Source organism: Bison bison, unplaced genomic scaffold, assembly GCF_000754665.1.
Source record: "Bison bison bison isolate TAMUID 2011002044 unplaced genomic scaffold, Bison_UMD1.0 scf7180017864349, whole genome shotgun sequence".
NCBI lineage: Eukaryota > Metazoa > Chordata > Mammalia > Artiodactyla > Bovidae > Bison > Bison bison.
In genome coordinates, this window is record NW_011494921.1 from 569330 (window position 1) to 582760 (window position 13431).

A 13431-nucleotide genomic window follows, 5' to 3' on the forward strand; every position below is an offset into this window, starting at 1 on the left:
TCCAGTGTTCTTGCCTGGAGAATCCTAGGGACCGGGGAGCCTGGTGGGCTGCCGTCTATGGGGTCGCACAGAGTCGGACACGACTGAAGTGACTTAGCAGCAGCAGCAGCAGCACACAGATGGTAGCAGAGGTTGGGGCGTCCTGGAGTTTATGGAATGAGGGGAACAGGGACCAAGGCACAAACCGAGTGGAATAGCAGCGTTAGGAGAGAGAAGGCAGCCTGAGAAGAGTGGTGCCGCAGCCAGGAGTGACGCCTGGGAGGGCAGAGGAGGCCGCGTCACGGCTCTGGCTGATGAGGGCTCACCTGGTCACCGGAGCCCCGCGAGTGAGGGCTCGGGGCGTCGGAGCAGGAAGACAACTGTGGGAGGAGCCGGGAAACCGAGATGCACGCAGGGTTCTCCTTGGGACTTGGCTGTGGAGGTGAAGAGATAGGTAAGTTGTTAGTTACATGGAATCTTAGAATTAGGGAGAGGTGGTGTGTTTTGTTGGTGTTTTGTAGCTGTGAGTCTAAGATAGGATTTACATTCATTTTTATGCTAAGGATTGCTCCCTTGAAAAAGGGGAAAGTTAGGTTGGGGAGAACAGTTGCGCTGGTATTAATTGAGGGGAGTAACTGTCAGAGGACGAAGCGGGGGTAGGTTCCAGAGCACTGGGGAAAAATTACCATCTTTCCTCTTGAGACAGGTGGTTCTGGAATTTCCCCAGGGTTTTCTCGCATGCACGTGTTATGGTCTCCTAACTTGAAAAGGACAGTCCCAGGAGTCCCCGGCCTTTGTAACTCCACGTCGATGATTGGATCCTGGCTGATCCCAGTGTCCAGTCAGTCTCATGCTAGACTCCGGAATATAAAAGAGCAGTTACGACAGACGTGACTCCTGTCCTCATGAAGCTTATATTCTGGTAGGAGAGGACAGGCCAAAACCAAAACGACCTGCACAGAAAGAAGCTGCTGGGAGCATTTTAAACAGAAGAGTGATGTGTTTGCAAATTGAATTAATTTGGGAATCATCAGCCTAAAGATAATCAGTTTTAATCATTGAGAACAGCTCACCTAGGGAGGTAGTAAGCAGAAGCCCCACCCAAGCCCAGAGGAACCTTAATATCTTTCAGTGTCAAGAAGAAGAATCAGCAAAGGAAACTGAGCAGGATCTGTCAGAGAGGTAGGAGGACAGTGTAATATTCTTTTGTAGAACATTGTCGAGGGATCACAATGAAGACAGAGCTGGCCTTTGGATCTGGCTTCACAGAGAACCTTGATATGAGCAGTTTTATTAATAAGATAAGGGACAGGAGCCCAGGTCGATAGCTGAAGGGTATATAGAAAGAAGGAACTGGAGAGAATAGAGGCTGCTTTGGTGAAGTTTGGGTTCTCAACAGTAGCAGAGAAACAACCAAGCTGAAGGGGGTGTTAGTGTCAGGGCTCTCTGAAGGAGGGTTGTTTGCAGGCACAGGGAAACATCTGGTGGAGAGAAATTGTCAGAGATGACAGATGGAAGCCCCCGTCCTGGTGGAGGTTCTCCGTATGGAAGGAGATGGTCAGTGAGTGAGTGTGCTGGGGTGTGATGGAATAAGCGCAGGGCAGGCGGAGAGCTAAGCATGAGGATGGGGCGCAGCCTTTTAAACAGGGAATCGGCCTTTGAATGGAGCCTCCCTGAGGACGGGCTTCCCTGGTGGCTCAGCTGGTAAAGAATCCAACTGCAGTGCATGAGACCTGGGTTTGATCCCTGGGTTGGGAAGATGCCCTGGAGAAGGGACAGGCTCCCCGCTCCAGTATTCTGGCCTGGAGAATTCCATGGACTATACAGTCTCACAAAGAGTTGGACACGACTGAGAGACTTTCACTTTCTCTGGGAACTGGTATTTGAACTACAATCTGAGGGAAGAGCGTCCTCAGCAGATGGATGCGAGTGCACAGGGACCACAGGGTTTCAGCTGAGACCCAGACAGAGCCAGGCCGACACAGACCACAACCCAGCACTGGGGGCTGATTGTCTGCAGGGGGAAACCGCCCAAGGGTGCCCCTCCCTGGTGCTGTACGGGCTTCAGCATCACGTGTGGAGCAGGCTGACTGCTAAGAGGAGGCTAGGCAGTAAGTCTGACAAAAGCGTTAGAGGACGGAGCTGGCAGCGATTTTAACTTTGTCTCAAACGCAAAGTGCTAACAGGGATGAGGATGCAGTGAGGCGCTCAGCAGGAACAGCAGAGGCTCGTCCTCAAATCCTCAGCTCTGAGTGGAGGTGAGGCCCTTGCTGTCCAATGTGGCTGCTGCGTGTGGCAATTCACATGTCACTTAAATGAAATTTAAAACTCACTTTTCAGTCACATTAGCCAAAAGTTTCAAGAGCTATGTTTTCCTGTGCTGGACGATGCAAATACAGAGGCGTACTTCATCAGAAAAAGTTACCATATATGGAACTAGATTATTAAGTACTGACTATACTGGTTTCAGCTGGTGTCATTTTGGTTCCAAAAAGAGGGCTGACTGATGCGCCCACCCTTTATATCCTGCTGGGCTGACCAGACTTGCAAATTAAGCTTCGAGTTCAACAATCTGAACTATGAAGCTTGTACTGCTGCTGCTAAGTCCCTTCAGTCGTGTCCGACTCTCTGCGACCTCATAGACGGCAGCCCACCAGGCTCCCCCATCCCTGGGATTCTCCAGGCAAGAGTACTGGAGTGGGGTGCCATCACCTTTTCCGCGACATGTACTGCTACGTTTGATCAACTCTAAAACACACCATTTATTTTTCTTCCCTCTTGCTACTGTAGCTGGAAGGCCTGTTCCTCCCTTTTATCCCATTTATATGCAGTCCATGAGCAACTGCTTCCAGATATACTATTTATAGCGTATGATTCGTTTTTGCATTATATGAATAATGTCTAATTGTATGCTTATTTTTGGTATAGTATGACCGTGATCACTTTTTCTACTGGCTCTTATTTCTGTTAAATACAGTTTTACTACCTAAATTAATCCAGGTGGAATGTTTCGGTAAGCATGCTTGTTCCTTATTTGTATGTGTGTGCGTATTGTAGAATCTTAAAGATAGCTTTCTCAGTGAAAATCTCACTCTGAGATGATCACAGACCCGCATGCAGTTGTGAGGAGCAGTACAGCCTGTGTAGCCATCACCCTGGCGTCCCCAGGGGCAGCGTCTCGTGTAGCAGTGTCACAGCCCAGGTGTTGGCCTTGGTACCTTCCGCTGTGTTACTCAGATTTCCCGTTTTACTTTGTGTGTCTGTCAGAGTTCTGACACACGAGTTCACTCTTGAATCCCTTCCCACAGTCGTGATACAGAAGAGTTCTATCCACAGGGATCTCTCTTGCTGCTCTTTTATAGCCACAGTCCCTTCTCTTTCTCTTCCCCCTGCATCCTTATCTCCTGACGATGCCTAGCTGGTTTTGTCATTTGAGGTTATATGAATGGACTCGTGCCCTTTCAGGATCGGTTCTCCTCACTTAGCATACTTCTTCCAAGCTGTGTATATCAGTAGTCCATTCCTTTTTGTTACTGAACAGTACTTATCCCTGCTGTGGGCGTACCAGAGCTTAGCCATGCAGCCTTTGAAGGACATCCAGGACATTCAAGTACAATTTTTTGTGCAAACATAGTCTTCCTTTCTCTGGGATAACCGCCCCAGAGTGCAGTTGCTGGTTCATATGGTAGTTACCTGTTTAGATTTGTAAAAAATAAAAAAACCTAATTCCCAGAATAACTGCACCGTTTCCGTCCCAGCAGTGTAGAAGCGACTCCCTTCTCTGCGTGCTCATTGCCGTTTGGTGTTGCCGCGTTTTCTTTTAGCCGTTCTGACCGTGTTCCGTGCTGCCCGTGGCGTTCAGTCTGCATCCCGCTCGCGGCTGGCGGTGTTGAGCGCGTCTCATGCGCTTACTCGCCGTCTGTGTATCCTCTTTGGTGAGATGTCTATTTATGTCTTTAGCTTGTTTTCTACTTCAGTTGTTTTTAAACTGTTGATTTCTGAGAGTTCTTTCTATATTCTAAGTACTGGTCCTTTCCCTAATGTGTGGTTTGCAAACATCTCCCAGTCTGTAAGTTGTCTTTTCATCCTTTTAATGGGATGTTTTGTAAAGCAAGGGTTTTTGACGAGGCCCAGTTCGTTTGTCCCCTGACCTTTGAGGTGTAATTGACACATAGAGTCAGACGTGCAGCCTGGTGCGCTGTGTACGCTGCGAGAGGATCCCCACGGTGAGTCTAGTTAACGTCGGTCACCACGCACGGTTTCCTTGTGGTGAGAGCTCTCTGGTAATAGCCATTCGGATGGGTGTGGGGTGGTATCTCGTTGTCTTGATCTGCGTTTCCCTGACGACTGGCACTCCTGTGCCCCTTTTCACGTACCTGCTGGCCATCTGTACGTCTTCTTTGGAAGAATGTTTGTTCAGATCCTCTGCCCGTTTTTTTGATCAAATTGTTTTGATTTTTGCTATTGATTTGTTTTCCTGACACTAACCCCTTGTCAGACATACGTGATTTGTAAGTATTTTCTCCCTTTCAGTTGGTTACCTGTTGGTTCTGTTGATTGTTTCCTTTGCTGTTCAGAGCTTTTTTTGTTTGATGTAGTCACACTTATTTATTTTTGCTCCTGTTGCCTTTATGGTGTCAAAGCCAAAATATTGTCACCAAGACCAGTGTCAGGGAGCTTCTCACTTGTGTTTTCTTCTGGGAGTTTTACGGTTTTAGGTCTCATGTTCAGATCTTTAATCCATTTTTAAGTTAATACCTGTATAAGGTGTAAGATAATGCTTATTTTCATTTTTTGCAAATGACTGTCCAGTTTCCCCAGCACCACTTATTGGAGAGCCTATTCCTTCCCTCCCATACCCGTCTTGCCCCTTTGCGGTGAGTTAATTGACAGTGTCTGTATTGGCTTACCCCTGGCCTCTTTCTTCTGGCCCACGATCTACGCGCCTGCTTTATTTTTCCTTCTCATGCGTTCTGTTTTGGTGTCGAGTCTGAGAACCCTTTGCCCTTGATGCTGAAGATGGCTTTGTTTTGTCTAAAGATGTTATGGTTTAAGTCCATGATCCATTTTGAGTTAGTTTTTGTACAAGTACAGAGTTTGGTTTGCGATTTCTCCTTCTCTCTCTATTTTATTTTGGCTCATGGCTGTTCAGTTGCTCTGGAGCTGGTTCTGAGGCCTGTCTCTCTGCCCTTACCTGCCTTTCTGTGTCTTTGTCAGAGTTCAGTTAGAGGTGTTTGTATGGATCTAATTCTGGTAGTTGTTTTTTTGTTTTTTGTTTTTTTAATGCTACCCAAAATTGCCCGTTTCATTATAGAATTTTTGAAGTTTCCAGGTCTTGTTTTATTTGTTAAGACTTCTCTGGTTACTCTTTGCTCACTGAACCTTTTAGTTAATTACAGAGTTAAAAGATTTGGGTACTTTTCACACTATGGTTTCATTGCTCTGTTGCTTCTGAAGGGCTTTTCCCCCATTTAAATTTTACTACTGTCATACGCTTTAGACATAACAGCATTTGGTTTTTGAGAATTTCCGTCAACGTTTTTAAGTTGAATTTTCATCTTACTCTATTATTCCTTACTAGCCCTGAGCTTGACTTTTGTTGGGTGAAAAATTATGTGAGACTTAGTGATTGGTACTAGGTAAAGTGGTGTTCAGATAGCGTTTACCTATGTAACAAACGTAATTTGCATTTATAAATAGTCACCATTTATAACGTCATGCAGTTGTGATTTAGAGAAAAAAAGATTTGTTTTAAAGTTGCTTTTATTTTTAAAGAAAGCTTTCAATATGGTTATTGACTTCAGAGTTATCCTGTGCTTTGATTTTGATGGTATGGTTTTTGTCTCCCTTCAAACAGAAAGCCATAGATCTTGCTAGCAAAGCAGCCCAGGAAGATAAAGCCGGAAACTACGAGGAGGCCCTTCAACTCTACCAACATGCTGTGCAGTATTTTCTCCACGTGGTTAAATGTAAGGTCATCGTTTGTTTTGTTATTTTAAAAACAATAAAATAGAAAAGATTATTCATTTCTGTTCCGAGAAATAGAAAAGATTATCCTATTTCATTTATAAACATTGAAATACAATCCTAGAAGATTATAAAATATCACTTTGCAAAGAAGCCCCACCAGCTTCTTGGTGGTTCCTGAGTCCTCAGCCAGCGAGTGTGTGCAGCTGCCGCGCTTACTGCTCTGTGCACCCAAACACTCAAATGCCGTCTAGCCAAGGAAAAGGAGGGTTTTTATTTTACTGGTAATGTACCCAGATCTGTAATCTGGACTTACTCATTTTGTAAACGTCTCTTTGAAAATAATGTTTTAAAAAGAGGTTGGGAGACGTTTCATTTGTGTATGTCCGAATTTGTGTTCAGTGTTAACATCGCCCCCTGCCCAATCCCCAGCACTGTTCTAGACAGTGGGATACAGCAGTAAGGGAGAAACGGATAAAGAAAAACCTTTTAAACCTAATGCTGAATGCATGTGAAATAAGATGTTAAAAAAGTGTCTTTCTGTCTGTTACTATTTTAAATAAAAATTTTAGCAGTTGGGTAATTAAGGATTTTCTTCTGAGCTTCCCTCTTTAATTCTGAGGTTTTTCTGTCAAATTAAAGTGAAACTAAGAATGAGTCATAACCTGATGAGATGGATAGGGCTCATCTCATGAACTGCATATATTGCTGAAGTCTCCTTTCAAACAGCCCTCACTGGGGCCTTTATGTAATAAAATTACTGTATTGGTGGTACACATAATATCTGGGATTTCTGTCACTTTTTATATTCTGAAGTAAAGCTTACATAGGCATTAGTGGGAATGGTTAATATTGCTTTATTTTTGTTTGTCTTATAATTGGTTTTGTGTGAGATAAACAGCTTTCAACTATCTGCAGAGAATGTAAGGGAAGAGTATGAGTCCCACAGGATGTTACGGATTTCTGCTCACTCTTTAGCGTGAACCTAAAGTATACCAGTGTCTTGCTCAGAGCTCTTTCTGACTCGCACTCAGTGTTGAACCCTGCCGGATGAAGGATCAGAAAAGATGGATCATCATTTGATTATGATGAACCAGAGATGATCTTTTCTCTCTCCTCCAAAATAGATTTTCCTTGTTTGAAAAGTGTGTCTTAAGAGTTTAAACCTGTCTGTAAAGAACACTGAAGGAAAAAATCTCTTGCATTTCCCTTCACTAGATGAAGCACAAGGTGATAAAGCCAAGCAGAGTATCAGGGCGAAGTGTACGGAGTATCTTGATAGAGCGGAGAAGCTGAAGGAGTACCTGAAGAAGAGAGAGAAGAAGCCCCAGAAGCCGGTGAAGGAGGGGCAGCCGGCCCCCGCTGACGAGAAGGGGTATGCATCTCAGAGTGAATCACAAGAGTGCAGGAGTTTGTGAAGGAAATTTCTTTTGTTGAAACTATAGGCTTTAGAAAAGGGTGGCTCCTGGGCAGATCTGACCCACGGCCTGCTTTGTGATGCTGTGTGGGGGTACAGCCTCCTCCCTTCAGTTCCCTGTTGTCTGCAGCTCCTTTTGCGTCAGACCTGCAAAGCTGAGTGGTTGTGACAAAGGACTGTGTGGCCCACAAAGCCTGAAATGTCGACGGTCTGATTCTTTACAGAAAAAAGTTTTCGAACCCCTAGTTTGCCAAGCTCAGGAGGTGATAGCCATCAAATCGTCTCCTTGACTGGCTGGTAGCAGAAGAAACGCTTGGCAGGAATGCTGCCCAGTTCTTTCCCTCTGACCATCGTGTAATGAGGTTTAAAATTGTAGGAGTGGAGCGCAGGCTCCTGAGATCATCCCTGTGATCACCAGGCACAGGGTCCCTCGAAGGCAGTGCTTGGGGGCCTGTGGCTACTCGCATGGGCAACTGTAAGATCTAAGAGTTGACAGGCTCCTTCGGACTACGTGGAAGAGTTGGAAGAAACTTTTAGTAGGCTCAGGAGTTTTATATTCTCTGTTCATGACGTGGTCAGAGAACCAGGAGCTCCTGTGACATCCTAAGAATATTTTATCTTCTCACAGCTCTAGCATTGGCAGGACAAAAATGAGACCCTCTCTGACCTCATAGCTTACCGAATTTCAAAATCAGTTGAACTTCACTGGTTTTCTTATGTGAAAATCGGGACATTTCTCTTAAGTTGAAATGAAACTGCTGGGAAGGATCAGTTGACCTTGGGTCCTCGGGCCCTCAGATCTCACTGAGGCCCCCTTGGCAGCAGAAGCACCCCCTCCCCTGCGGGCTGAGGCCCTCTTGGTCACACTTGGAGAGCCTGTGGTGTCCCTGCTGAGGTGACGCCCTGCTTCTGTAGTGGACGGCAGGACCAGCTTTAAACTGAGACGGGGTAAAGCAGAGAAGCCGTTACTTCCTGGTAGTAGAGGTGCGGAATGCACGGAGAGCGAGCACAGAGGCTCACGGCCCCCGGTCCCCGCTGCGGCGTCTCGGGCTGAGAGGCTGGTGTGCTTCCCGGAGGGAGAGCGCACTGCGCGGGTCGCGCTGCCTCTGGAAGAGCTCGCTGCAAAACCAGTGCTGAAGGCTGTTCTTGTTGTTTGCCTTTCCTTGGAAAAGCGGTAATCCTCTTTGGCTGTCTTGCAGTTAGTGAAAATGGGTACTGATATAGGTCTTTTGTAGAAGCACAGTGTCGTAAAGCACCTTTTGGAGACCTGTAGCGCTTTCCCTTCCAGAATCCGAGGGCCAGGGAGACAAGTTTGGACTCCATATGGCTAGGGGCCTAGGAATGGCAGGTTTTCGTTAACCAAGTACTGTCTGTTGTGCAAGAAAGCGTGGTAGAAAGAGGTTAGAGAGTTGGTAGACCCCCAAGTCTAAAGTCAAGGTGAGTCAGTTTGGAGTCTCTCCCTCACGCATAAATAACCCCACCATCCTGTGAGAACCACACAGTCCTATTTTGAGATGAAACCTGCCAAGTTTTTATGTAATGACATTTTTTAAATATTGTAAAAAATGTGTCTTAAAGGCATATTTTTTGCTTTAAAGATTGCAGCACGTTCTATATGCTAATCCTTATAGTTGAATGCACATTATTACTGATTTTTTCCCTATTGTCAACAACATGGGCATGATTATCCTTGCAGTCAAATCCCTGAACTCATTTTAAATTACGTCCTCAGAATAAATCCCTAGATAGGAAATGTCTGGATTTAGCTCCTTATTCTTTGGGGTCAGTTCATTTTCATCAGAAGTTTAATCTGTCTTTTGGAACCCCCAGACTAAGGTTACCAATCTTTGTACCTTAAATAGTATTCTGGGTTTTTTCCCTCCTAGTTATGGCTTCTTGGTCTAATATATAGTTTGCCTGGTCCTGATTTTTTTAATTGTTGTTGTTTACAACATTCTTGTAATTCATCTTAAATCTTCTGTGGAATAAAGTATTGGTCATGCATTTATGAGTTAATACATGCATAGGTATGTCACGGGAATTTGGAGCTAGTTCCTGACTTCATTCTGGTCTTTTTCTCCATTTTCTGTTCACAGTTCCATTTTGATAGGTAATAGGCCGGCTTCCCACCAATGCATGTTCATCCCTGGGTGGGGAAGATCCCCTGGAGAAGGGGATGGCAACCCCCTGCAGTGTCCTTGCCTGGAGAAGCCCATGGACAGAGGGGCCTGGTGGGCTGCAGTCCACGGGGTTGCAAAGTCAGACACGACATCACAGCTAAACAACAAATGCCTGCTTCCTGTTTTGTTTAGTGTGTTCTTCAAAGTAATAAAATGAGCTAAGCTTTTAGTGACTGTCTTATTTTGCTACTTTCATTACAGATACTTCTTTTCCTTTATTTTTTGCCGTATTTTGATAGCAATGAGTGATCATTTGAATGTATTAAATTCTTTTTATTAGGAATGACAGTGATGGGGAAGGAGAATCTGATGATCCCGAAAAAAAGAAACTGCAGAATCAACTTCAAGGTCACTTTAGATTTCACTTTTAAATTTACTTATTTTTTAAAAACTCGTAGTGAATTGTCTGTTTGAGTTGGTTTTTCTTTCCCACCTGTACTTAAATGAGGCCCAAGAACTGGCTTTGGTCCCAGTGATTGCGTGCTGGCTTTGTTTGAAACCGTTTTTGTAAGATTTCCTGTCTAGGTTCTCAGATTGGTTGGTTTTTCCTAGGCTGCTGTTTCACGTTATATCTGCCTTAAAAAGTGTACTCTTTCACTTTGCCTTATTTGCCCCGTTTTAGAGAGCGTGGCAGTTACACTGTTCACGTACTATGCAGTCTGACGGTGTTGGCGTCTCCTGTCAGGAGCAGGATGGCTCAGGCTCGCGCTTGGCCGTCACCACAGTCACTGCCACTACGCCACTGGCGCTGTCTGTTTCATGGTCCTGCCTGCTCTTCTCATGCTTTCTTACCCTGTTTCAGTGCTCCTGTTTACACTGCTCTTTCCCCTTTAATTTTCACACCTTCCACACTGTAAAAGCCCTTTCTCTCTGCTGTAGGGAATGGGATGATGGGGAGGGTCTAGACTGTGGCTCCGTTCACATCTGGATTCCACTGCAGGCTGTGCTGGGCTTAAGTCTTTCTGATCTGGGGCAAGGAGCCTGATGTCTCAGAGCCTGAGACACCCCCCCGCCCCCCCCCCCGCCCCGCTCTAAAATGCAAGTTAAAAATGCTTTCGGGGCTCTGAAAAGGTTAGCAACAGTGTAAAACTACCTAGTGTTCCATCTGACAAATGCTAGGGATTCAGTACGTAGGGATTCAGTACGTAGTCCCTGGAGGAGGGAATGCTGCCCGCTCCAGTGTGCCTGCCTGGACAGTCCCATGGATGGAGGAGCCTGGTGGGCTACAGTTCATGGGGTCGTTAGAGTCGGACTCAACTAAAGCGACTTAGCACGCAGAGGAAATAGTAGCTCTGTATCTAAAAAGGCATCTCATTAATTACTGACTTCTTTAATTCCTGATATTTGATTGTTCTTTGATATATTAGCAAATGGTTTTTCAAGTTGAATTTTATGCTCAGTCACTGGATTTTATTCATTTAAATCTTGCCAGGCAGAACGCGTTGTATCTGGGAACGATAGCCATCCCACAGGGCCAGCCTCAGGGACTGGTGGACGTTCCTAGTTTGGACAGACTATCCTTGCTGTTCGAGTCTCTTCATTTTGTTCGTATTTCTGTCTTACCGACCCCACGGGGATGGATAGGGGAATCCTATAAGGATAATACTTCAGAAACCCTACAGTTATCGAGGATGTTTTTATGTGCCGAGAACATCAGTGGTGGGTGTAGTCCAAGGCCGGTAACTGTAGTTCCCACTGCCTCGAGCATGGTGGGCCTGCTTCCTCCTCGGTTAGCTTTTTAGGGCCACCCCGTGGGCCATGCCAGGTGGCTTTATTTTACTGATAAGGCAGAAAGCCTTTTTCTCTCCATTCTTTTGGTTTTGTTCCCCATCTCTCCGGCTCTGCCCCACTGAAGGAAAAATTGGAATTTTTAATATCTTTAATTTTGGAAAAGATACAACCCAGTTTTTAATAAGGAATACTTTTCTACATTTCCTATCAGTGACGATAAGGCCCAAGGATGTATAAAAATGCAGATGCTTAAAACATTTAAATGAGGAAATTTATTTGGAATTTCAGGATGAAATAGAATATGGAGAGAGTCCTAGCTTTTCTTATCTGAGAATCCTTTTTTCCACATCTTTTAGTTTCATGGTTTGCTGATGGATTTCATTGTAAAATAATCCTTTTTTGAATCTTTTCTCACTTTTCCTGAAATAGTTTTCCAAATCTTTTACTTCTGTTTTAGGTTATGATATTAAGTGTAATATTTAATTATTAAAATTAATGATTTGAGTCTTCTGTTAATTTTGATATTCAGTGACTTTGAGGTTAAATAACATATTAATATCTGGAGTAGGAAATGGCAACCCACTCCAGTGTTCTTACCTGGAAAATTCCATGAACAGAGGAGCCTGGTGGGCTACAGTCCGTGAGCTTACAAACATTTCGACATGACTGAACAATTGAGCACACACACACAGGGCGTGTTAGTGTAATAAGTAATGCCAAAGGCTGGATGGATTTATTAGATTGGGAATAATCAAATTGTTTGGCTTTTATTTTCTAATAATCCTTCCCTTTTAATTTTAAAAATCATGACTCCATGTCTAGTAATTAATATTACTTTCATCTAGATGTTCTTTTATCACTGAACATTCCAAAGTCACCTAGTTTAAACTTTAAGGAGAAAAGTATTAATTAAATGTGAAGATAAATTATGTCATACTTAGAAAATTCATAGCAAAACCTTTTAGTTGACGAGATAATGCTTATGTATAAATCTACTTTTGTTTAATAGACACAAAATCTTGTCAGATGACATAATGTTTTTCTCATGTAGGGTTACTAATCAGAATGGAACATAGGAAAGAAAAAGTGAATTGGGTTTTCCCTTCACTTCAGTTGAGTCCCTCAGTCACGTCTGACTTATTTGGAGCTCCATGGATTCCAGCACACCAAGCCTTCCTGTCCATCACCAACTCCCGGAGCCTGCTCAGACTCATGTCCATCGAGTCAGTGATGCCATCCAGCCCTCTCATCCTCTGTCGTCCCCTTCTCCTCCTGCCTTCAATCTTTCCCCACATCAGGGTCTTTTCCAGTGAGTCAGTTCTTCACATCAGGTGGCCAAAGTATTGGTGCTTCACCCTCAGCATCAGTCCTTCCAGTGAATATTCAGGACTGATCTCCTTTAGTATGGACTGGTTGGATCTCCTTGCAGTCCAAGAGACTCTCAAGAGTCTTCTCCAACACCACAGTTCAAAAGCATCAGTTCTTTGGCATCAGCTTTCTTTATAGTCCAACTCTCACATCCATACAGGACTCCTGGAAAAACCATAGCTTTGACCAGATGGACCTTTTTTGGTAAAGTAATGTCTCTGCTTTTTGATATGCTGTCTAGGTTGGTCATAGCTTTTCTTCCAAGGAGCAAGCATCTTCTAATTTCATGGATGCAGTCACCATCTGCAGTGATTTTGGAGCCAAAAACATAGTCTCCCACTGTTTCCCCTGTCTTCCCATCTGTTTGCCATGAAGTGATATGACTGGATGCCATGATCTTAGTTTTCTGAATGTTGAGCTTTAAGCCAACTTTTTCACTCTTGTCTTTCTATCAAGACGCTCTTTAGTTCTTCTTCACTTTCTAACATAAGAGTGGTGTCATCTGCATATCTGAGGTTATTGATATTTCTCCCAGCAATCTTGATTCCAGCTTGTGCTTCCTCCAGCCCAGCATTTCTCGTGATTTACTCTGCATATAAGTTAAATAAGCAGGGTGACAATATACAGTCTTGACGTACTCCTTTCCTGATTTTTAACCAGTCTGTTGTTCCATGTCCAGTTCTAACTGGACATATTATGTTGTTTCTTGACCTGTATACAGATTTCTCAGGAGGCAGGTACATTTTTCCCTTAATTTATACTTAGTCTGAACTTTCAGAATGCAAAAAG

At 44.2% G+C, this 13431-nt stretch overlaps 1 protein-coding gene across 1 annotated transcript in view; it reads left to right on the plus strand.

The window, feature by feature from the left end:
• The window catches only part of VPS4B (vacuolar protein sorting 4 homolog B (S. cerevisiae)), a 31115-nt gene that overhangs the window by 4769 nt on the left and 12915 nt on the right, over positions 1-13431 (plus strand). Inside the window, exons 2-4 of the mRNA XM_010854739.1 lie at positions 5837-5948; positions 7165-7321; positions 9824-9891. Of these exons, the coding sequence (XP_010853041.1) occupies positions 5837-5948; positions 7165-7321; positions 9824-9891 (337 nt within the window). The remainder of the gene's footprint in view (positions 1-5836; positions 5949-7164; positions 7322-9823; positions 9892-13431) is intronic.